General features: G+C 39.3%; 1 protein-coding gene across 1 annotated transcript in view; it reads left to right on the top strand.

Annotated features, from left to right (window-relative positions):
• Nucleotides 1-22,958, top strand: part of GLB1 (galactosidase beta 1) — a 38,736-nt gene extending 15,778 nt beyond the window's left edge. Inside the window, exons 3-16 of the mRNA XM_088520852.1 lie at nucleotides 210-360; nucleotides 661-721; nucleotides 1,823-1,917; nucleotides 3,007-3,187; nucleotides 4,105-4,163; nucleotides 5,095-5,216; nucleotides 5,322-5,362; nucleotides 5,809-5,921; nucleotides 8,663-8,737; nucleotides 13,466-13,555; nucleotides 14,937-15,050; nucleotides 15,721-15,852; nucleotides 18,557-18,796; nucleotides 22,695-22,958. Coding sequence (XP_088376978.1) covers nucleotides 210-360; nucleotides 661-721; nucleotides 1,823-1,917; nucleotides 3,007-3,187; nucleotides 4,105-4,163; nucleotides 5,095-5,216; nucleotides 5,322-5,362; nucleotides 5,809-5,921; nucleotides 8,663-8,737; nucleotides 13,466-13,555; nucleotides 14,937-15,050; nucleotides 15,721-15,852; nucleotides 18,557-18,796; nucleotides 22,695-22,958 — 1,738 coding nt within the window. The remainder of the gene's footprint in view (nucleotides 1-209; nucleotides 361-660; nucleotides 722-1,822; nucleotides 1,918-3,006; nucleotides 3,188-4,104; nucleotides 4,164-5,094; nucleotides 5,217-5,321; nucleotides 5,363-5,808; nucleotides 5,922-8,662; nucleotides 8,738-13,465; nucleotides 13,556-14,936; nucleotides 15,051-15,720; nucleotides 15,853-18,556; nucleotides 18,797-22,694) is intronic.
• The last annotated feature ends 617 nt before the right edge of the window (nucleotides 22,959-23,575 follow it).

The following is a 23,575-nucleotide window of genomic DNA, read 5'->3' as shown; positions in this document are numbered from 1 at the left end:
CCAGCCCTTACTTTAGAATTGATTTTCAACACTCTTTAGTCATCGGAAGTAAGTCACAGATGAAAGCCTCCAGAATTATTCTTGTATTTTACTAATTCGAATGCAAGTTCATCTTTACATATCCTTAGGAGTGTAGTGCAAATACTTGTTAATTGAAGTTCTGGCTTAGTCTAAATTTCCTAATGAAAGGCAATTTTCTCTCTTTATAGGTATGTGCCATGGAACTATCATGAACCAAAACCGGGCGTTTATGATTTCTCTGGTGACAGAGATCTAGAGTATTTCCTGCAGCTTGCTCATGAAACTGGCTTATTGGTGATCCTGAGAGCGGGACCTTACATCTGTGCAGAATGGGACATGGTACAGCTCTTTCTGAAAGCTCTCTCATTTCTCAATCTAATGCAGCTCTTTTCTTCCTAAAGTAGGAAAATATGCTTGGTGTTTTCTTGGAAAAGGCTCCTTGTTAAGCATCCCCAGTGACATTTTAAAGCACAAGCTTACTCTGTGTTTACTTACTTTTCATTGGGAATTACTGCTTGCCTTATTTTTTGTTGTTGCACCTTTTTTTTTTAATTCAGTCTCAGTACGTTAGTAACTGGCTAAATTTTTTTTTCATTTCCAGTAAATAGATCACTGAAGTATTTTCCTTTCTTTTCCCAGGGTGGTTTGCCTGCATGGCTGCTGGAGAAGGAATCTATTGTTCTCAGGTCTTCTGATTTAGGTAAGGACGTCAAAAGGGCTAGTAATGGCTAGTTTTAACAGCAGGAGGACTTGACATGTGACACTAGGTTCAGGGAGTTCATATCTCAGTTTAAGTTATTTAGTGAGTAAAAACTTCAATATTCTTAAAATGTATGCATTGAAGAAGTGTATGGAAACAACCCAGTAACAAATGATACAATTTCTGTGATTAGAGAATTGTAGGACTGAGTCCTTCAGGCTGTTGTGGATGTTATTCCTAGAGCTAGTGGATCTTTTTAGCCATTCATTTTCTAAGGAAATGATTGAAGTTGTCTTATTTTTTTTTTTATAAAAAGGGGAGCAAATTATGACCCCTTCCCAGGCCTTTTCTTAACAATTTCTGCAGCAACAACCAATTTCAACAAGGTTTCAAACTTACCATAAGTTTGAAAGGTAATGACAAGTTTCATGAAAATTGGTGCCAAGAGAGACAAGTTATTGGTATCATCTAGAAAAAGGAAAGTAGTTTTCACCTCTGAGATTTTCTGTTTGACAACAGCCAAGTGGCCACTCATTGTAGGACCCTTTCTTGGCTTGTCATTGTGCATGTAATTCCAGAACTAGTTGCAGCACTGTTGTGTTTACTTGGTCATGGACATGGCACGGACAGGTGAAATGAGACAGAAGATTAATGTAATTATTGGAGAGGAGGTTAGGGGGCAAAGATATATATTCATATAGTATCTGTCTTTGATTCTGATGGTCATTGGATAAATTATCCAATTATCCAATAAATTATTATTGTTGTTTTTATTATTGTTATTATTATTATTTTAAAAGTGCAGATAGCAACACTGAAGTATGTTTTTCCACCGAAATGCATTAGGACAACTTGTCTGAGATTTCCGGTGATTTTCAAAGTTCAACTATGTTTGAGTGTTTTTTTTTAATGACTCCACCCATATACTGAAAGATGAAAATTATGAGCAAGCATAAGAGCATGTCAGTTCATTAAATGCTGTTCTTATATATTTTATGTAGTTAGAAAAAAAACTCCTACACATATATAATTTAAAACAAAAATCAGAAGTATAAAACAGAGAAGTTGTGAGCTGTTCAGTTTTCACTTTGTGTATCACAGATTACCTGGCAGCTGTAGGTAAATGGATGAGTGTCCTTTTGCCAAAGATGAGACGTCACCTCTATCAAAAGGGAGGTCCAATCATCATGGTGCAGGTAATTTTTTGAAAATCCAATGAGCTCAAGCAGCATGGATGCTTATATTGGTGTTGCTGACACTTCTTGCATTTGGTGGTAATGCACACAGTCCCTCCTTAGCAGTTTCTGGTAACTAAAGGGTTCTGATGAGATCCCTCATCCAAGAGAGCTGTCTGCTGCCTACAGAATTTAGAGTGCACTTGTCTGGTTTATACAATTTATTTCCTACTAGTGTAGAAAGCAATTAAACAAACTTATGCAACTTCTTAGATCTTAGATATTTCAGGATTTGATACTGAGCATGCATAGTGGGTATTATCTTTCTTGAACTCCTTTTAGAGTCATGATTATTCCTTTTTCATATTAACATTTGACAATATCCAAAGCTGCATGCTAACTGCAATTCCCTGCCTTCCAAAGGATGGGAGACCCTTCTTAAAGATCAGCCAAGATCATTGTTCATGAGCAATGCATTATCTGTATTCATTAAAAGCATTGGGCTAAAATATTTTTGGGCAAAAACAGGATATTTGGGACAGGTTTGCCAGAAGTTGCCTTGAGAAATGCTTGGCATTGGATCAGGAGCTGAGAGTTGGCCCCTTGGGAAAGGGGGAAAGGAAGTAGACATCTCAAGTAGTGGGTTATCCAGTCCATTAAGTGTATTGCAGGACTTTACTGTTCATGTAAATCCTTATTTCCTCATAGGTCTATCTGTTCTGGAAGGCCAACTCCATAACAATTTTGATTTTGCAACCTGGTCTATGTTTTTTACTGGTTTGCTAGAAGCTGGGCTATAGTTCTTCTTTTTAAATAGAGACTATGTTTTTATTATTGGTGCTGGGGTAACAGTAACATAATATAAAGGTAGAGACTTTTATGTGAAGTTGAAAGGATTTTGTAGGAGAATTGCTTATCTCCAGACTATGATAGCTCTAGTGAGGGCCTGGAAGTACTGTCTTCTGCTGCTGCTACTCAGTCTGAAGTTAAATTGACTTTTTCATGGTTGTCACCAAAGGAAGAGGAAGCCTAGATTTAGGCTACCCATTTTCAGTCTTAGATGCAAATCCAAACTGGCTACTGCTTACATGAATTATTTTTACCGTGTAGGTAGAGAATGAATATGGAAGCTACTTCGCTTGCGACTACGACTACCTGCGTTTCCTTCAGAAGCTCTTCCGCCAGTATCTTGGAGATGAGGTGGTGCTGTTCACAACTGATGGTGCAAGCAAGGCGTTTTTGAGATGTGGAGCCCTTCAGGGACTTTATGCAACAGTGGACTTCGCCCCAGGTTGGAGATAACTGTTTGCTTCTTAAAAAAATAAATTGTATGTGTGTGGGTGGCAGGAAAAGTGGTCTCCTTGACCACTTAAATGAGATAATAAACATAAATGGCTATTTGACACATAACTAAACATAAAAGAATTACCCCAAAGTACCCAATTACAGAGAAATAATCACTTCCTGTTGGTTGTTGCTGTTATTTTTTTTAATGACCTATGCCTGTTCCAGAATCCAGCCCTCCTAGTTTACTTCTTTAAGCTGATGGTTACTGGAGAGAAAAATGATGCTGAAAACCATCATTGGAAATGTGTACATCACTGCAGTTTGTAGGAATGTAGGCCTGAAGAATGGCTAAGGACAAAACAGTGTTTTCAGAAAGAGCCTATTTGATAAAAGAGGAGAACTAATGCTCTGCATGTTTTTGCTGCATAGGCCTGGCAAAATAAACTTAAGGCACAAGAAACATACTCCAAGATAGTTGTGTTTTCATATTTTTTATTTTTGACTTGTGGTCACTTTTCTGTAACATTCTCTATACAGTCAAAGATGAATGCTTTTTTTTTTTTTTTTTTTTTTGAGGAGATTCAAACTGTAAAATCCTTTATGTATATCGTTTCTTGAGCAGTTGTTATTATTTAGAGTCCCTGAGGCTTAAGTCACCTCGAGGGATCAAAACTGAAACTCCTATTTGCAGGTTGCCTGGCATCAGTTCTTTCCTATAGTCTTGGCAACTGAAATGCAGGCCTGTACTTCTCAAGGTTTGTAGTAATTCTGACACTTCTCAGACTTTATGGAACGAGGATGTCATTCTCAAGTGGATTTTTGCTAGGTCTTGGAATGGACATAGACACATATTTCAGCGAAGGGAAGGACAGGAAAAAGCCATGGATGTTACAACTCAGTTACGCTTTTGTTTGTTTGTAGGTGTCAATGTCACAGCAGCATTCTTAACTCAAAGAGCCAGTGAACCTTCAGGCCCTTTGGTATGTCCTTTTGCTTAAATTTCTTGTATCACTCCTAAGCTTACAGTGGTTAATAATAGACGGTTTGGCAGCAATGTGCTGAACACTTCCTTAGGGACAGGTTTATGGGGACATCATTTCCAAATCAGTCAGAGAAGCTGAATCAAGGAGTGGTGTGGTATGTGTTTTTTTTTTTTTTCTATGCCACACTTACTGCTGTGCTGCAAATATTAATTTAGTCTTAGAAGAAATTGATTTTTATTTCAGTATTTTTCCTAGCTGAGACAAATGTTTACAAAGCAGCGGAAACACTGAGTATGATTAGATGAGTTAGTGAGGTACGTGTGTGGGTGGAAGTTAAAAGCCAAAATTAAAAGGGCAGGTTAGAAGTTGCTTCCTGTTTTTTAGCTACCCCAGAGTTTCTACATAAGTGGTAATGGGATGTGAGATCGTTGGAAGCCATTTTGACAAAGGGAGAGGGTCCCTTGCCATCTCTGTGCTATGAAATTGTTTAGAACACAACTTAAGAATGTTTGAGTGATTGATTTTTCATTACATCTAATTCACCTATGTCATTCTGCATATAATATATTGGTATTAGCATTTATTTTAATGCCAAGTATCTGAAACATATTCAGGTTAGCAAGTTCCAAGGAAATCTTTCATTTTGGCACTTAACGCAATCATTTTCAAAATGTCCATATAAAATTATTGAACCAATTCTAAAGTGCCCATATAAAATTATTGAACCAATCCTTTAATCTCTTTGACTGGTCGTCTGCTGGAAAAGACTGAATTTCATATATGCCTTGCTGTATTTACAGCAGTTTAAAAATGGCTCATATGAGTCAAGGTGCGTTTTTTTCCTTTCCTCTTACAGTTAGTAACCTAAATCACATTGCATTCTTGTTCCCTCTTCATATTTTCCCTTCCTCTTTTGCCCTTCTTTCAGGTTAATTCTGAATTTTATACTGGATGGCTGGATCACTGGGGGCACCGTCATTCTGTTGTGCCCACACAAACAATAGCTAAAACCCTTAATGAAATCCTGGCACGTGGTGCTAATGTTAACCTGTAAGTGTGTGCTCAGTAGAAGTTAGTTTTTTTTCTGGTGTGGAGGAGTGTTTTGTTGGTACGTCAAACCTGATTGAAGCGCATTGTGTTTTGTTTTGCTTTCAGGTACATGTTTATAGGTGGGACTAACTTTGGCTATTGGAATGGTAAGAAACTCTATAAGTGATTCTAATAATACAGTGGAGCTGCTTATGAGTTAGGCAGTAGTGTGCCAGTCCCTGTAAAAGAATGAGCCATGCATGCTTTCAAATGGCAAGAGACAACTGTGTTAGTTGTTCTAAACCCACGTGGTATTTGCCTTTGCAAAGGGTGAGGAATAAGTACAGCCTTTACTTCACCCAGTTCTGTAAAACACTGGAAACATGGGTAAATCTGATTCTCTTCAGAATTTTTGTGAAGACTGTATAATAGCGCAGTGAGATCTTAGAAGGACTATGTCCTCTATAGAAAATAGTTTCTCTGTGCCTAATCCCAAATCCCAGAGCCTGAAAATCTGGCAGTGATTGGAAAGAGATCTGAAAATTTTCCCCTTTGGAAGAAACAACTCCTTTACATTTTCTGTTCCTTCTCCTCACCCTCCTACGCCTCTTAGGTGCTAACATGCCCTATATGCCACAGCCCACTAGTTATGACTACGATGCTCCACTGAGCGAAGCAGGGGATCTCACAGAAAAATACTTTGCCTTGCGGGAAGTCATTGGTATGGTGAGTATCCCTTGGAGGTGTTTGGGATGCTTGTCTGAAGCATCCCTGCTAGCTTGCTGAAGTACGTCTTGCTTTTGTGTTGGTGTGAGTTACTTCCATGGCTTTTTGTCCTCTGCAGAAAATGGAAGTGAACAAGGTGATTAGGCCGATCGAACTGCCTGTTATTACGAAAAGGGCAAGATCTTGCATCTCCCTAATTATCCCTCATACTGTGTAGATGGCTCCGTCACTCCCTTTCAAAAGGGAGTGGGTCTGACACACTGAGATGATTCAACTCTGTTTTTTTTTTCTTTTTTTTTTGTTTCTGTTTTGTTGTTGTTGTTCTGTTTTTGTTTGTTTGTTTGTTTGTTTTCTTTTCCTGGATTTGTTTTCTCCCATCTTGACTCCTTCCATCTAACAAGAGTCAGACCTGGCAAGAGGGGAGCGGAGGGAGAGCAGGAGGGGTTTGCCTGGGAGAAGCAGGGGAGGGGGTTTCCCCTTTCAGCACTGAGAAGCCACTGAGTCAGTTCAGGCTGGTCACTTCACCCTGATATGTGCTGCAGCTTAGGAAATTTGACAGCCTGTCTGCTAAGCTCCATGTTATCATTCTGGGTCTGTGGAGCCTCACACACATGTGCACGTCACACATGCCTTTGGCTATTGGTGCTGCTTTGTTTCATTTATTTTTATTTTTTTTAAGCATTGAAGTGAGTAGCACCTCTACAAACTGGATTGAAGTACAGAATCTATGTGAGGATTTTGAAAAGCTTATATTTCAGGGCTTACATTTCAGGGCATTCAGACTGGGCTTAAGGACAAATTTCCTGGAAAACCAAAGATTCAAGCCTGTACCCGCTATCCAGTTGCATGCCAGAAACATTACTCTTCACTAGAAGACACTTTTTGATGGGAGTTGGTCTCACAGAAATTTATTATGCAGTTTCTAGGATTAAGTATGCCTGTTATCTTCTCACCTGTCTAATAAAGCTTGGTATGGATGCGATGATTTTGGCGCAGAGCTTCTCACCAAATGAATTCCCAAACTTCCTGTTTTCAAGTTGTTTTCTTCAAGGCAAGATTCCTATCTGAACTTTAAATAGTGTTCTGGTGCAGTTGAGGGAGTCTTGATAAGATCTGAAATGTTCTGCATCAACTAAGGTGTGCTGGGCCATGGTACAGCTTTCATGGTGTGGTTTGCTTATCTCTTACCTTCCATATCCATAGGATCTCAGTGAAGATTTCTTGTCTCTGCTGTGGGTTCTAAACCCATAATAATCTATCTACTCAAATGCAGTTTGAGCTGAAGCTGCTGTAAGAAAGTAAAGTTGGCGTGTAGCTAATGACTGTTTTCAATATATTAGCTTTGCTACAAGGTTAATGTGTTATAATCCTGCTTTCTCCTTTTTTCAGTTAATAAATATAACGAAGAAGGAGAGTTTCAGGCTAAAGCTTCTTTCAGGTGCTCACAGCATTTTCTGTTTTCTACTATGAGGGCTGAAACTTTCTACTTCTTATTTCTTCTACTGGGTGAATATAGTTTTTCTTTTTCTTTTTTTTCTTTAAAGCCTTCTTCAAAAAATGGAGTATTTTCAAAAGCAGAAATACAAATGAACTCGTTACCCAGAAATATGAATCAGGTTTTTCTCAGCCTGTGGTTGAGAGTTGACAGAGAAGCAGTGGAAATTGCACTACTCTAATCTGTTTAAAAAATAAAATAGAGACCAACCAACCAACCAACCAACCAAAAAAAAATCTTCTGATGCAGAGGCAGCTTTTGAATATGAGTTTTATGCCAGATAAGTCCAACAAAACCCCCAAGAGAAATGGCCCTTCAGCACCTCCCAAATTTATTAAAAAAAAAGCCTTAAGGATTACCAAATTTATCATTTAAAGTGACCAAATGTGCAGATTAAGATAACCAGGTGGGATCACTTGTGCACATATATCCAAAAGTAGCCTTAGACAGCTCGATCACATAGGTTTCTTGCCTGCAAAACCTTTTTCTCTATAGTGCATAGACAGGGCCATGTGCAGGAAATGAAAGATCAAAGGGAAGTCTGAGCTGAAAGCTGGGGACCAGCAGTGGGAGGAAAGAGGAGAGGGTTTGGTGTGGCAAGAAGATAAGGAGGTTGGAGGCTCGGGAATGAGGGGCTTGGAGTTCAGCGAGGGTGGTCCTACGTAAACTCAACGTGAAGGTGTCCAAGAGCTGACGGACACCCTTCACCCCTCAGTTATTCCCCCTCACTGGGAGGCTTTCCCAGCTGCTTCTAGAAGAAGCCAGCCTAGGCAGCAGCAAGGGATTAGCAGGTTTTGTGGGGAGGCAGCAAGCCGTAGCCCTGGGCCGGGAAGGAAGGCATGAGAAGCTAATAATTCCCATAGGGAAGCGCGGCCAAGGCAGGGTAGGGGGGGTCACATGGAAGTCCTGCCCTTGGCGTGGTTGAGCTGAAGCTCCCCTGACTTGAGGGCTGATGCTGGGAGGCTGCAGGCAGACAGCAATGCAAACTGCGGCCGCAGGAGGGCTCCAAGGACTCGAGTTAAGCATTTATTAAAATCTACATTTACCATATGTAGTCTAATCAGATTTCTTTCTTACACTCTGCTTCTGAGCCTAGGCACTGGTGTAACGGATTAACATTGTGTGAGTATCTACTTTCAGCCAAAGTTCAACTTTTGTAAGTTGTGAAGCAGAAAGTGAGAATTTGCAAATACGTTTGTATTTATTTCACGTGTTTTTTTTTTTTTCTCCTTTCTTACCTTTCTAGTATAACCAGTTACCAGAAGGCCTTATCCCTCCAACAACACCCAAATTTGCTTATGGGAAGATTCGCTTGCAGAAGGTAAATTAGCATTTGTAATCTAATAGGCATATCTTTCTGTAGTGTTGCATGTTTGATTTTTGCAAGAAATATTTGAGGGTGTAGTGTCAGCCTCTAGCTGACACGCAAAACAGAGGGGAAATGCTTGAAAGCAAACGTTCATGAAGGAGGCCATAGCGTTTGAGAGCTAAGATCATGCCTATGATGGAAAAAAAGCAAATATTTGTTATCTGGAAATAAAAGATAATTTTACAACATGCTGTATGTTTGCAAAGTTTTACTAAATGGAAATGCTGTATTTTCACAATGCTAAAATTCATTTGCATAACTGAGGTAACTGAGGTATAAATAATGTAGCTCAGGGAACTCTAGCACAAGAGGTAAGAGCAAAGAGTGCTTCTGTAGCTGGTGGTACCTCTGAAAGGGAAAAGGCACGTAGGACATGTATCTTTTAAGTAAATAGTACCAGCTGCTGTAAGTTTTGAATATGGATCATTTTAAATAAAGTCTCAGTGATGTAGCTTCTTGCAGGATTTATGAAGATGTGCAACTGATGAGAGAAATTAAGTGACTTTCCTACTGAAAGGAAAAGCATGCAGAATCCAGCCTGTTTGGCAGCAGTCAGATAAGCTGGTCAGCACATGAATAGCTGGGGTCTGTCTGTAGCACTGTCATTTTAGGGCCATTGAGAGTTTTCTGTGATATATGGCTGAGAACCAGATTATTGCAGTGAGCAGAGAGGAAGGCTTAGGAGATGCAAGAGATAGGCTGGTATGAACTTAGCCTCATTCATCGTGCTGCTCACAGAGTTGCCTTGACGTGGAGGATTGCTGTAGGCAGTGTACCGGGTATTCTAATTTATACGTTGTATTTTACATTTTGAGCCAGCCACCTTTTCAGTCAGTGGTATATCTGATCTATCATGCCACTGCAGCCAGTGTTGCACAATTTGGTAGTGATAAGGTTTTGCAGCCGTTAAGCCATCCCACTCAACTGGTGGGCAGGAATCAATTTTTCATAATGGTGATTCACCACAGAAGATGACAAAGATCTGTATCATTTTCATCAATCCTTCAGGACCTTCAGACATTTCAGGCAAGAACTTTCCGTGTGAAATTGCACTGAACTGGTTTATATCTGGTAGTGACTAATTATACATCGTTATCAGTACACCTGCTGTTTCTGCTGCTATCACAGGTGGGAGTTGCAGTCACTCAGGGACTTTGCAGTCAGATTCTGACTCTCCATTTTCTCGCAGTTCATGCCTCTCAGATAGGGCTGTGCCATTTCCCTGGAATGATGAACCTTCATGCCTGCAAAAAATGAAAACTGAAGTATGTCTGGCCCAGAAAGCTTTTCAGAAAGGAGAGGTGAGAACAGCTTTGGAGTGGTCATCACAGTGGAAACCCTGTTCCTGCAGGGTTTCTTGTTATTTGAGAGGACATGTTTTACTCTGTACCCAGCAGCTTTAGCAAGTGAGATGGCTTGTCTATACTGGCAGATGTGAGTTTCCTATCCTTGCCTGTACAGATACTGCCATCTGCACCAAAAGCCTCTAGATTATTTTCTGGGAAGAGAGCCGCTCTCTGTTCTATGAACCCGTTGTTTATTTCAGGTGCTCTGCTTCATTGCTCTGTATCATGAGTGCAGTGTAACCTAAAATCACAGAGGTTTGTATTATCTGCTCCTGCCAGAACAGTTCTCCTAACTCCACATTGCATTTTGGTCCCTGTTGTGAGAAGGTAACGTTTGTTTGTCCTGTGCACTTTATTAGGAGAAACCTAAAGGTGTGTAAGTGAATATTAGGGAGGAAATATTACAAGAGCTCACCTTCTGTAATCATAATCTTCGTAGCTGTAACATTTGCAGTGACAGGGCTATAACAGTTACCATAGCACATAGTATATAACAGGTACCAGGAAGTTTCACTGTGCACTCAGGGGCCAACTCAAGTCGCTCTACTTGAGTATAATTGGGGAACCCAGTATAGTTAAAAAAAAACAACAGTCCCCTGGTCAAACAGGGGTTCATTTTGAGTTATTGAATGATTTTAAAGGAGAAATCTCTGCGTGGCAGGGGGAAGAGAGAGAATTCATTAAAACTGGCCTAGGCACACTAACCTTGCTCCAGCAGAGGCCAGGGAAGCAAGCCATAAGGAAGCATCTTGTTGCAGAGATGCAAAAGAGAAGTGTTGAAGGGGCAGGCAAAGGCAGAACAGCAATAGTTTGGATCAAGAAATGTGAACAATGGATGGGGTTTAAGGCCCAGAATGCAGGGAACGTCTTTTTCAGAGGCAAACAAATGAGTTTTGGTGTCTGCAGGATGTTTATGTGGCTGTGCAGGCTTGTGACCAGGTGGTAGTTTTAGCTCATCACTTAGAGGACCCTGAAGATTGCTTGATCATGAGTGTAAGCTGCAGATTCTGGAGCTGTCATCAGTTCTTGGGGTGTAGAGAGCTTCAGCAATAGCAAGTGACTGGCAATTTTGACATATGTTCATCTGTGAAACCATATGGGCAAGAAGAGGTGGAGGCAAGAATGGGCTTCAGCAAACAGGAGGCTGGACCATATACTTTGATTTCCTTGTTACTGTTTGCAAGTAGTCACCAGATCATGCTGTTTACAGATAGTTTTGAAAAATTCTTTATTGTATTTGTATTTTTTAAATCTACTGCAAGGTTTTTGTTGTGATAACAATTGTCCACTAAGTAATAAACAGGAAATTGCAGCAAGAACAGATGTGAGATGTGTGCGTGCTTTTTTTTTTTTTTTTTTTTTTGTATGTACATGATGAAGAAAAAACGTCAGTCATGCTATCAAATTTAGAGTGGTAAGCTCCATCAGGGTCTGTGGTGCTCATCTCTGGCTTTGCAGCCTGCAGTACAGGGCCCTGCAGTTCGGTCTTACCAGGGGCTAGCAGTCCTGCACTGCAATTTAGCGTTACCAGCTCCTTTGGAGGAGCAGAGCATGAGGAAGGGAGCAGAGCAGCAGCCCAGAGCACTTGGGAAATTTCACTCTCTGAAAAGCAATTATTTTACGTGTAGTTCTTACGTTGAAAATGTAGGTTGTGTTTCCTCCAAGAACTTCCTACTGCTTTTCCAATACCCCAAATAATTTTTAGTGACTTTGGTATCCTGCATGGGAAGAGAGGTAGATGCTGGGCCATGTTTTGGTCTGTTGATCTCAACATCTGCAAACGGCACGACAGATGAGCAAAGTTGCACGTGGTGGTGAGGCAAAATAAGTGCTGTTGTGGGAAAGGAAGGGTGTGCTCTTCCCCTGGTACCATGGAAGCAGGCGGTAAGTGGATGCTGTCCTGCCCTGTCCTGATCACGGAAGGGTTTCGGGGACAGGTGGGCCACTATACCAGGTGGTGCACAGTGACCACCTAGTGCTACATGGATATTGGTAGTGGAATATAGTGGATGTTTGCTCAAAAAAAATTGTGTAGATGAAGGGAAGGGTTTATCATGGTCTTCCATGAGCTTGCAGGCTGTGCAAAGGAGATTCTGGTGGATATGATGCGGTACCTTGCTCTCTGTTTAGAGTGGACAGTTATTGAAATAATACTCTTGCAAGAGAAACAACATGACTTTTATTTGTACATGCTGAAGAAAAAATGGCGTGTACATGGATGATTGTTGATGGCTTCTGTTACCCATAGAAAGCATTTCACACGGGATTGTCTTCATATTTCAGCACTTCTCATTTTTGAGTATGTTGTGCAAAAACTCAATACTTCCGTTATTGAAGCAGTCTGATGAGGAAGTTATTTTGTTTGACAATGCTCTTGGATTATATGTTTTTATGCTATTTTTAAAAGCCTATAGTTTTCTTCTTTATTACTTTGTTTTTTTCCTAAGAAGGTATTCAAAAGCCAGTCTGGGTTTGGGATACTTTGAACATCTCCTGTGTAATTACCACTGAGCAGCAGCAGTACTTTTTGTGAAATAAGCCAAGATCTTTCATGAAAAATACAGTTTAAATAAGTTTTGCAGTATCAAGATCTTTCATGAAAAATACAGCTTAAATAAGTTTTACAGTACAAATACAGCTGATTTTTGAGCTTGGGGGGTACTGTGCATATTGTGCACATCTTTATTAACATACAAAATTGATAACTGAGTTTCTGGAATAATTGTAGGTGAAGAGAAATCTTCTTACAGCCATATGTAAGTCCTGATTCAGCAGGATATTTAAGCCTGTAAATAGCCTAAATCATGCTGTCCATCTCACTAAAACCAGTCCAAATATTTATATATCTAAGTACAGTATAAAGAAGTCTGAAACAGATGAAAATATAATAGGTGAAAGTAGTATGGAAATTTTCACTAGCTTGGTTTAAGTAGCCTGAGTGGAATCTGGATAATACAGTTATTTTATCTTAATTGCTCCTAATGCTTTCTTGTAGAACTTTTGTGAAAAACTCCTGCGTTTGTTCTCATTAAAAATTAAGTGATGCTTTATTATGTATGAATGCAAAGCAAACTTAAAAGATCTGGGTTTGTTTTGTTTTGTTTTTTAAAGCATTCCTCTATAGGCAGCATGTTTTCTTCAGATTTCATCAGTTCCCTGTGCTCTATTATTATTGCAGATTATTGAAGTATCTCAATGTATATAAAGGTGACCTAAGGACTTCAGTTGTCTTTGCTTTCCTTTTTGACAAATACAGCCAGCTGTCCAGGTGGCCTGATGTGCAAGCTACTTTCTGAGTTTACTGACCTACACATCTGCTTTTTCTGTGCTGTAGGTTGGTACTGTGGTGGAGGTTCTTAACAAACTCTCATCTGCTGGACCAGTAAAAAGCACTTACCCGTTGACTTTTGTTCAACTAAAGCAGGTAAGGATTCTTTGGGTAGGCCTTTGCAGTCATTTTGTGAAGTTCATTTGAACAGCACTCCATGGTGTGACTCCTGTCATGTTCAGTGTCTCATACCATATCTCTGCACATGTAGTAATAGTGTTGTGGAGGTTTTCAGGACTTTTTCCATTTGCCATTTTCTCCATTTTGCTCTGGCTTCCCCTGAATTCCCTTCTACCGTCTTTGCTCCTCTCTTTCCACATCAATTTCTTGGCAGTTGTGGTGACTTTCAATAGCTTCCCTTGCAGTGAAAGATCTTCCCTTTGTGGCTCTGTGACTCTTTCCATTAAGGACACATGACCACCTCTGTGCTCAGCTTAGCACAGGCTGGTGCATGGGTGCTATTTGCCTGTGGCTAAAATAAGCTACTCCCAGGGGACGTGATAGTGGCAGTAGCTGGGGGAGGGAGAAAGGGGGGAAGCAGTTGAGCTGATGCCCCAGATATTTTACAAGGTGTTTTTCAAGTAGAAAATTCACTGGTTATCCTGCGGCCTTCACATTTTATAGTATCTTGCGTAGGAAAACTCCTGAGAAAAGAGGGCAGCCAGTGGAGCTTCCCGCACCTTTGCACTTTTCCTTCTCCCTACTGTCTCCCACCTCCATTTTCCGTGAACCTTGTTGCAAGTGATGCTAGTAATTACAGAGGGCAGGAACTAGTTTACTCTCACTTCTTCCTGTCAGGGCCATGCTAAAATCCAAATCTAACAGATAAATGATTTTGTGGCTACTGGGTGAAAGAGACAGTGCATTTTTTGCTTGGTTTTTAATTTGTGTTTCACTTGTGATAAGAACAAATCTAAATCTTTTTATCTTTTTATCTTTTTTTTTTCCTACTGGGGAACTTGGTGAAAAATCTTCTAAAATTCTCCTGATGTAAATCAGCTAGTTTGTAAAAGAGATAATCTACCTGACTAATATGTCAGTTTGGGTGCAGTGGGTGACTATTAAGTTTATTACATAAATTCAGTTATGGAGGGATTTTCCAAGTATTTCTTTCAATGTTTTAAATGAAGAACTCAGTGTTGCAGATAATTAACTGTTTTGCTTTCATTGTGGAAATGCCTTCCTAGCCGATGTCCTTATCTTTTAAGGTCATGTAGTTGTACAGATGAAAGATTTAAAAATGGAACTTTTGAAAATTTTCACTCATCTAAAAGTCAAAGTAATATTTAATCTCAAACTGCTATCTCTGATAAATGCTATCTGAAGTGAACGAAAGCTAATGTTTCAGTCAGAGTATGTAGGCAGGAATGTAGAATATTTCTAAGTCATGACCTGAATTGAAGCTGCAGGTTAACCTGATTAATGAATCTTCTCTCTCTTTTTTTTTTTTTTTTTAATTTCTTACCCTCTTTCCTAGTATTTTGGGTTTGTACTGTACAGAACTGTGCTTCCGAAAAACTGTACAGAGCCAACACAACTTGCTTCACCTTTAAATGGAGTCCACGATCGTGCCTACATCTCTGTGGATGGGGTAAACATTGTCTTCTGCTATCCATTTCTGCCACCGACGGTCTTCACCAAATGGTTGCAGTCTGCCTTTTTTTTCTTGATTCTCCTCCTCTTTCCAGCTTACCAAAATAGCTGTACTAAATGATCACATTAAAAAAGATGAAGGAACTACAACTGAGTCATATTAAGCGTGTTAATACGTATTTCAGAAAATAAGAGTATGTATCACTTCTAAGGAAAATGTAATAGTTTCCACTTTTGAAATATTTGAATATTAATGTAGGCTCGTGACTTCAGTGGAAAAATACCTAGAAGAAGGGCTTACTTGCAGGTTCATAAAATATGTTTATGATACTTTCTACGATGTTTCCATTGATTTTTTTTTTCTTTTTCTTTTTTCCTTTGAGAGTAAGGGGAAGTGGAAGCCTGAGCTTACGTCTTACTTTATGAAACTGGCTTCTGACCACAAATTAAAGAAGAAATTTTACCTTTCTTTCCTTGAGCAAGGTTTTGTTCTTGCTTAATAAAAATCAGTATCAGTTCACGGATTTTGATAGCCTAGCTTTTATTCTTTGATCTGTGCAGATTTGCATAACTGTGTGTAAAACCTTCATGTAAGTTGAAAAGTAAGAGCAGGTTGTTGTCATTTTTCAATGGTTACTGCTTTCTTCTTTTTGGTATAATTCATTCAGGTTCCTCAGGGTGTCCTTGAAAGGGGTGTATCACTTACGATAAATATCACTGGGAAGGCTGGAGCCAATCTGGACATCTTGGTAGAGAATATGGGCCGAGTGAACTTTGGTCGATTCAATAATGACTTTAAGGTAAGTAAAGCCAGTCAAGCCATAGACACCTTTTCCCCAGCCTCTCCCTGCCCTCCTTTTCTCCTTTGACAGGTTAAAAAGGAAGTATTGGGATGGAAAGAGCAAAAGGATCAGGATTACACAGCTGTAACTTTACTTCAATATCTAACAACTCACTAGTTTCATTTGAGTCACTGAAATCAAAGTGGAATTAAAAACAGACAGACGTCTTCTAATTTCTTTTTGTTGGTTCGCTTGTGCTGCCAGCCAGAGTGTCTCCCACAAGACTTTCAGGATGAATTGCACATGTAGCCAATATCTTAAGATGTGCAAAGCTGCTAGAATAAACTCAAAAAGAGTCTGGAACTCCACTTATATCTTGTCCTTACTTTGAGGCTTGGGGGTGAATCTTGGGGGTTTATTTGTTTGTTTGTGTATATGCACATATACACAAACATACATACCTCTGTATCCAATTTCATTTATCTGCAGTGTACCCCTGCAAAATTTTCAGGCTGTCTCACAAGTGCTCTAGTGTGCAAAGATCCTAGCTGAGACATTAGGAATAGCTAACAGGAAGCCTCTGGACGCTTCTGAATCCACACTGCACTTGGGAACTGTCACCGATGCTCATAAGCGGTAATGCCAGCAAAGTAACACTGGGAAGGGCAGGGGCAAAAGGGAAATTTTGCTCATTTTAGACATATTGGGATTCTGAGTGCTCTGTATTTTTTTTTAAGAGGAAGAGGAGCACTGCTCATGAGTTGCTCAGCAGCTGAGTCTTCACTGTACTTGTGGCATATATAACTAGTGGACAACATTAATGCTGATGCTGTCTGTGCTGTCTTTACAAGACAGCCTTGCCTTTTACTTGAGTGTTGAGAGAGTGCACCTAGTTCAGCAGTATTTTGCCCTCAGATTCAGCTCAAATATATCTTGTGATGTGTAGGAGGAAGCACCCAGGTGATAAGGAAACATGTGTGCTGAGTGCTAAATGAGTAGGGTCGAGGTTGGATCAGGTGGGTGCTGGTTGTTGCTGTGGTTGAGTTGAAATTCACACTTACGCCAGTATTCAGCCTGTAAATATTAAGAACGAAAGCAAGTTTAGTTAGGCTCGTGCACACTGAGAACAGCCCTCTTAAAGCAGGATCCCTGCAGACAGAGGAGCGAGTCTTTCTCAAGTAGCTTCTGAAAATGTGTGTGGCTCCTTTACATTGAATGTCTCGCGCTCTTCCTTAAGGCAGGTATTCTTTGCGTTGACTTTGAAACTAGAAATAACTAGTTTTTTAGAGTTTTTACACAAGTTGCAGCTTTGCAAGATAGGATACTCTGCCCTAAAGTTATTTTTGAAATGCTGCATTTTTAAGCTCGTATGGGCTGGTATCTTACTTAATCAAGCATGATAGCTCGTTTGGGTTTTCTTTCACTGTTTTTTATCTCACTTTTTTATTCAAGTTTGAAATGGACCATCTAGCTTTGGGGAAAGAATGTTGAAAGGGTTTTTGGTTTTAAAACACTGCTGATCTAAGTCTTGTTGTTGAGGGACACAAAGGAAGGAAGAATGTGGTTTTTATTCTTTTTTTTTTTTTCTTTTTAACATACTTACTGCCACCTGTATCTTTCTGTCATTTGGAAGATTCATCTCCGCATTGGCACCTTTGAACATGCATTCAGATAGAGATACAAGTAAGAATAGTCATTAGGCACTTGAGATCTCATTTGAAAATCACGCCATTCTTAAAGACAGGCATAGAGAGGGAGTTAGCAAGTTTTAGTCAAAGTTTGGTTGCATTACTTCAGCTGATTGCCAAGCAAAGTGAAGTTTAGGATCTGCAAGAACATTTTACTGTTTAAACTCTGTGCAGATATTGCAATCTGATGTAAGAAAAATAAGTTCCTATCTTTGAAATGGGCATTTAGGTAAAAGAAGAATTCCTGTTAGCACTCACGCTCACCAGCTCATGCTGAGCAGACTCGTGAAGTCAGTGTAATTCGGATGAGACGTTACAGGAGAGATGTATGACACAGCGTCAGCTCTCCAAGACCATGGAAAACATGTTGCTTGTTGTTGCACTTACTTGTAGAATGACTTTTTGTTTTTTTTTTTCATTTTTAGTTCATGGCCTTATCTTGCCTTTAACTCACTGTGTGGGTACCCCGATGTGCTTCAAGGGTGTACACAGTTCCATAGAAATGAAACAAGACTGTGGGCTGACTCTAAAATTACAACTGACTGTAAACTTAAAGTATTTTGGTTAATCTGAGCCATGAAGTATTTGCCTTGAAGACCTGATTTTTTGATACTGTGTGTTAGCTGTAATAGATTTTTAGGAAGTAAATGCTGCTTTCTCTGCTATTGTGAAGGTTAATGGCTTGGGTTAGTGACTCAGTATTACCAAATCTTTTGATTGTATCTCATGACGTAAGGTATATAGTGTCTTTTCTGCTTTTTATTAAGCCTCAGCTTTTAGTATCATGTCTTCAGGTTTAAGAAAAATAGAAACCTTCACAGCTATAAGAAAAAAAAGTTTGAGAAAGAAACTTGGACATAAGCAAAAAACCTGAAACTTTGAAGAGGAGCAGATCTTTCACAGAGAATAAATAAAACCTTACCTTCTTAAGCAAATTTTATACTTTAGGGAAGAGCAGATGCTCTGTGTTTTTCATACCCAGATGGACAGTTATTTTTTGTTTATTTGTTTGTGTCTTTTTCCCCTCCTCCTAGGGTCTAGTTTCAAATTTAACTCTTGATCAAGATATACTCGTTGAATGGGAAATCTATCCTCTAGACGTAGATGGAGCAGTGAACCATGACATCAATGGCCAGTCTGAGCAACTACCGAGATCTCTTGGTAATCCATCAAGTTATGAAGCACCCACATTTTACACTGGTAAACTTTCAATTCCTGGTGGGATTCCAGATTTGCCTCAAGATACCTACGTCAAGTTTCCTGGCTGGACAAAGGTACAACTTTTTGCGGTAAAAACATGAATTCCACTCAAAAAGCTACTGAAACTCATGTGAAGGGTGGAAGTCTATACCTCTTGCATCAGCAGAAGCAGGTTGTAGTTTTGAGGTGCAACAATAGTTAAATGACTGGAGAATGGGTTACTTGTTTTAAGTAAATCTGGAGATAATCCATTAAGAGGGAAACATACATTTGAAATGTGTATGGTGTTGATCTAGAAATGGGAGAGCCACAAGGATTAGTCTTAAGATAAAATAATTTTTATTCTGGTACAAGTGAGATACTAAAGGCCATTTTCCTGGTTATGCAGGTTTTTTAAAGGTAATTAAGAAAACATTGGTAGGGCTGGATGAGGATCTATGGATCCTGTTCCAAATCATAGGGAGAATTAAGCTACAAGTGCTAGTGTGGTGCCTCTAAATGTGGGTGCAGTGTTTGGAAGATATTATTGCCTTTCTTCTGGAGGTTACCCAGAAGTGTACTGAAAGCATCAAAAAGCTCGTCATGAGAATCTTGTAGGCAGATCTCTGTTAGTAGGAACTTCTGAAAAAGTTTTGGCATGACTAGAGCAGAAGAGAGAGTGTGTTTTTGCAGTGCTAGGTTTGAACCAGCTCAACTAGTTTGTGAGAGGCTAACGTATGCATTGAAGTGTCCCTCCTTTTGGAATGATATTCAGCTCTCGGCTTCAGGGAAGTTCCTGTGTTGCAGTTGCGGGGCTAAGCTAGTCCTTTCTGAAGCAGTTTTTCAGCTTATAGTTATCAAAATAGAGGAGGCAAAGGAAGAGGTGGTGATCTATAAACTATATCTAGTCTTTAGAGCACTTCCTATTATGAAGGAGACCCTGATTCATTGTTAGCATTCAGTGTTACCAGCAGTGAGTATGAGGAAGTGAAGGTTTTGGTCCTTGTTCCCGTATCTGATACAGTCACTGAATAAAATCCAAAAATAGTCCCTTGCACAGAGACCAGAATCTAGGACTTCTGAAATAAATTATTTCATCCAGTGAATCCCGAATTCTTTTTGAGTAGTGACATCCTTCAGGAGAGATTGAGCATACCTTCCTGCTGGCAAAGTCTGCTTTGAAAGGGGAAATAAATCCAGTAAGTCTTCTGTATAGATGGGAATCTCTTCCTTTGATCTGTTGAAAATAATGACCTCTATTTTACCTTTTATCTGACCCTCTAAAGAAGCCCAGGTGAGGAGATTCCAGGTATACTGTAAGACTGCTGAGTGATCCTTCAGGACTTAAAAGATAATGGAGATGTGGACTGGACCACAACTTTAAATAACAAGATACCCAACAGTGGTAAGACTGACATGATGCTGGGTACAGGGCAGGGAGGCAAGCAGAAAATGAGACTTCCAGATAACTTCACCAATGCATAAGTAGCTGTAAACCAGAGGGCAGTAAGAGTTTAAATCCCACTCAGATCCCATTGGATTTGGGTCCTAATTCCTTGAGTATAAATTGAATAAATTGTTGTATAAATTGTTGATGTCAAGGTGAGGAAGGAAACTCTTAACTGGAGTTAAAACAGAGAACTTGGAGAAGTAAAGAAACAACACTTATTAGAAAAAAACGTGCAGCTGTAATGTTGATCCTACCTCAGCATGTTAAGGCAAGGAAGGTGATATGCTGGAGCCAACAGCATGGGTGCAGGATTAATAGTCATGAGCTATGTTGAAGACTATTTACATGAGGGGTTTTTGAAGCCTTCATTACTAACAAAATGTCTTCCACTGTCATTGAGGAAGCACAGTGTCTTTAAGGGGGCCTGCCCTTGCAAGTGTAGTTATGTTTATTGGCTGGGTTTACTGGATTTTTTTTCTTTGACTATTTTGGATATTTTTGACTATTATTTTCTTGACTCCTCTGGAATCATGGATTAACTTGCTGATCTTGATAGACCCTGATAAAGAAAACAACTTCTTGTTGTTGTCTGAAGTAGGTTTATTGGCTGTATGTAGGATGTGTTTTGCTGGATTTTGGACATGTGATTTTTTAAGTATGCAGTGTTTAGAAATTGCAGTAAGGACAGTTTGGATTTGAGAATTTAAGTTCATAGCTTTCTTAGAAAAATGAGCCAGTGACTGATTAAGATCAGAAGTAGACACTTAACTGATCTTGGCTCCTGCGTTATAACTGTAACACAGCCAATTCCTATGCGAAACTCCTACTTTATGTAGGGCTGGGACTTATGGTCCACTCACTTATTCATTTTACTTGTTGGAGGGATCTTGGATTAATGTCATCTTTTCTCCTAAAACTAGTGCAGAATAGTGAGGTTGAATAAACAGTTCTTTTTTTCTTTTTAATCCTGCAAAAACAAGCCACAAAGCAAGATAAATTTGATTACAAAAAAGTTTGAGGTTGACGTTTATTAACACCTTGGTGTACTGTGCAAGATAGGATCTTACAGCAAGGAAGTGGATAGAGAGCTATAATAACCACCTGCATTGCAAATTTACCAACTCTTTATAAAATTATCTTGCAAATTCCCTAAAATTTTGTATTTTGAAATACTTGAAAAGGCAAGAAAAAAGCCCTTCATACCTCTTAAAAGGTTATATTCAGTATGCTACCAGTGCTTCTGTAAGTCCTTAAAAATATTATTGCAGTTTTAGCTATCCTAGACAAATTTAGAAGTCATCAAGAATACAGTAAGATTTCTCACTTTCCAGTGACTCAAACAGTTTTATCGTCTGTACCAGTGTATGTCAGTGCCACTAATTTGTTTATTTTTCTTCTATATCGAATTACTAAAGAACAAAGCAAGAGGAAAACATAGATGAACTTTCTTGTTCCCATCTCTTTACTTGTCTAATGAAATCTTAACTTTCTGGCATGTGGTAGAAAGGAAGCTTGTGAGGAGCATAAGCAAATTATTTGTTCAAACCAGCCATATATCCTCTCTTAAGCCTTGTTTAATGAACCAAGATTCAGCTTGACTTGGTATGAATTCATTTACAATTTTCTTCCGAAATTCCTGCAGTTACCAGTTTAAAGACTGTTGGGAAAGTATATGCTTGTGACACTTCAATGTATCCACTTTCTGGTCTATAAATGACTTTGTTTGTTTGTTTACTTGCCCAGTTTTGCTTTATTTTTAAACTATGTTATTATAATGTTTGATAAGTGTCTTGGACTAAGAGATTCTCACTACCTCTATTATAAAAAGTCATTTTTAAAAGTTTGCATCTCAAGTTAACAACAATTTTATTGAAATTCATGACAGAAAAGCCCAGGATTTTAATAGCCAAAAGTAAATAAAACAAAATACAGTACTCTCTTGTAGTGCAGTTTTGCAAGTTCTTTTGTTGTCCAAGCATCTGATTACAATAAGCACTTGAAATTCACATTTCACATTTCAACAAGCAGTGCATCTTTTTCATGAAGTCGTAAAATAGGAAGGGGCTACCAAGCTAGTGAGGTCTTATAATTTTACAAAAAAGAAAAAGAAAAAAAACCCCACACAACACAGATTTAAGATTTGCCCCTGTTTTTGTGTCTTCTTTCTTCTTTTAGCAATCAGCTTCAAGCTGCCACAGTGTTCAGGTTTGTTTGTTCTGAAACTTAATGCAAAATTCAATGACAGGAGCCTGCTATTTTATTTTCCTAAATATTGCCATATTTGAAATGACTGCTTTATTTGGCCATGCCAGTTCTAAATATTGACAGTGATTTTCGCTTATGAAAGAATTCTTATTTGTTTGATGGTTTGTATTATTTTCTTGCACGTATTTTTGAGCCTGATGTTTATTTCTGTCAAACTGAGAGATCAAGAAAATTCAGTTACTTTGCAAGGAGTGTTATACTTGATAAAGCTATATGGTCAAAAGATCACTGTCAAATTATTAAAACTTGATTATGTTTTTATTTTCTTCTTTTAACAGGGGCAGATTTGGATCAATGGCTTTAATCTCGGTCGCTACTGGCCTGCCCGTGGTCCTCAGTTAACCCTTTTTGTTCCAAGCAATATCCTTGTTTCCTCGGAGCCAAACAACATAACGGTGTTGGAGCTGGAGCGGTCTCCCTGCAGCACGCGGGTGTGCGAGATAGAGTTTGTAGAGACGCCTGTTCTCAACGCAACCACGCCGCGTGCCAGCGATGCCCCGCTGCTCTTCGTGAGAGACGCGGGGCAGAACCATCTAGAATGATGCGAGTATTTCCTTGGTCTTTCCCCAACTGGGCTTCCCTTTTTTAAAAAAGTCAGCATTAATCAGTAAGTTGTTGCACTGAAGAAGGTTTTAAAACTCATAAAAGACTTCCTTTTTTTCCCTTGTTTTTAAACTAGCAAGAGTTAAATACAGAAATTCTCTTAAAAAAAATTTGAAGCTGTAGATTTAAAGTTGACCTTGGAATGTGAAACAGAACCCAGGTGAAAGATAATGTTGGCATCAAGGTCTATTAAAAATGTAGCCCCGTATACTGTGCTTGCATCACACTTTATTGATCCTGTTTTGGCACTGGAGAGCAGTGTACTAAGAGGTGCACAGCCCCGCTACCTTGCAGTTTGCTCATGCCTGCAGCCTTAGAGCAGCCAGTGTTTTCAGACAGCTTCTAATATCTGGTTAGTGTCAGTGTTGTTTTAGTCTGCACTGACTTGCTGCTAATGTTGAGTGGATCTCATCTCTTTTGGGCTGCTGTGCGAGTGACCATTGAAAATTTTGAGTCAGTTACTTCTGAGGGGGAGAGCACTCACGTGCAAGCTGGTCTAAACAGCAGCAATGTGGATATTGGGGCCTGTGGTCACAGTTGTGCAGCCCTTCCTGAG

The sequence above is a fragment of the Tinamus guttatus genome, unplaced genomic scaffold (assembly GCF_059628265.1).
Source record: "Tinamus guttatus ecotype Peru unplaced genomic scaffold, ASM5962826v1 Tinamus_guttatus_pri_ptg000104l, whole genome shotgun sequence".
Lineage (NCBI taxonomy): Eukaryota > Metazoa > Chordata > Aves > Tinamiformes > Tinamidae > Tinamus > Tinamus guttatus.
The sequence above is the reverse complement of the archived record's forward strand: the minus strand, read 5'-3'. Positions and strand labels throughout refer to the sequence as shown.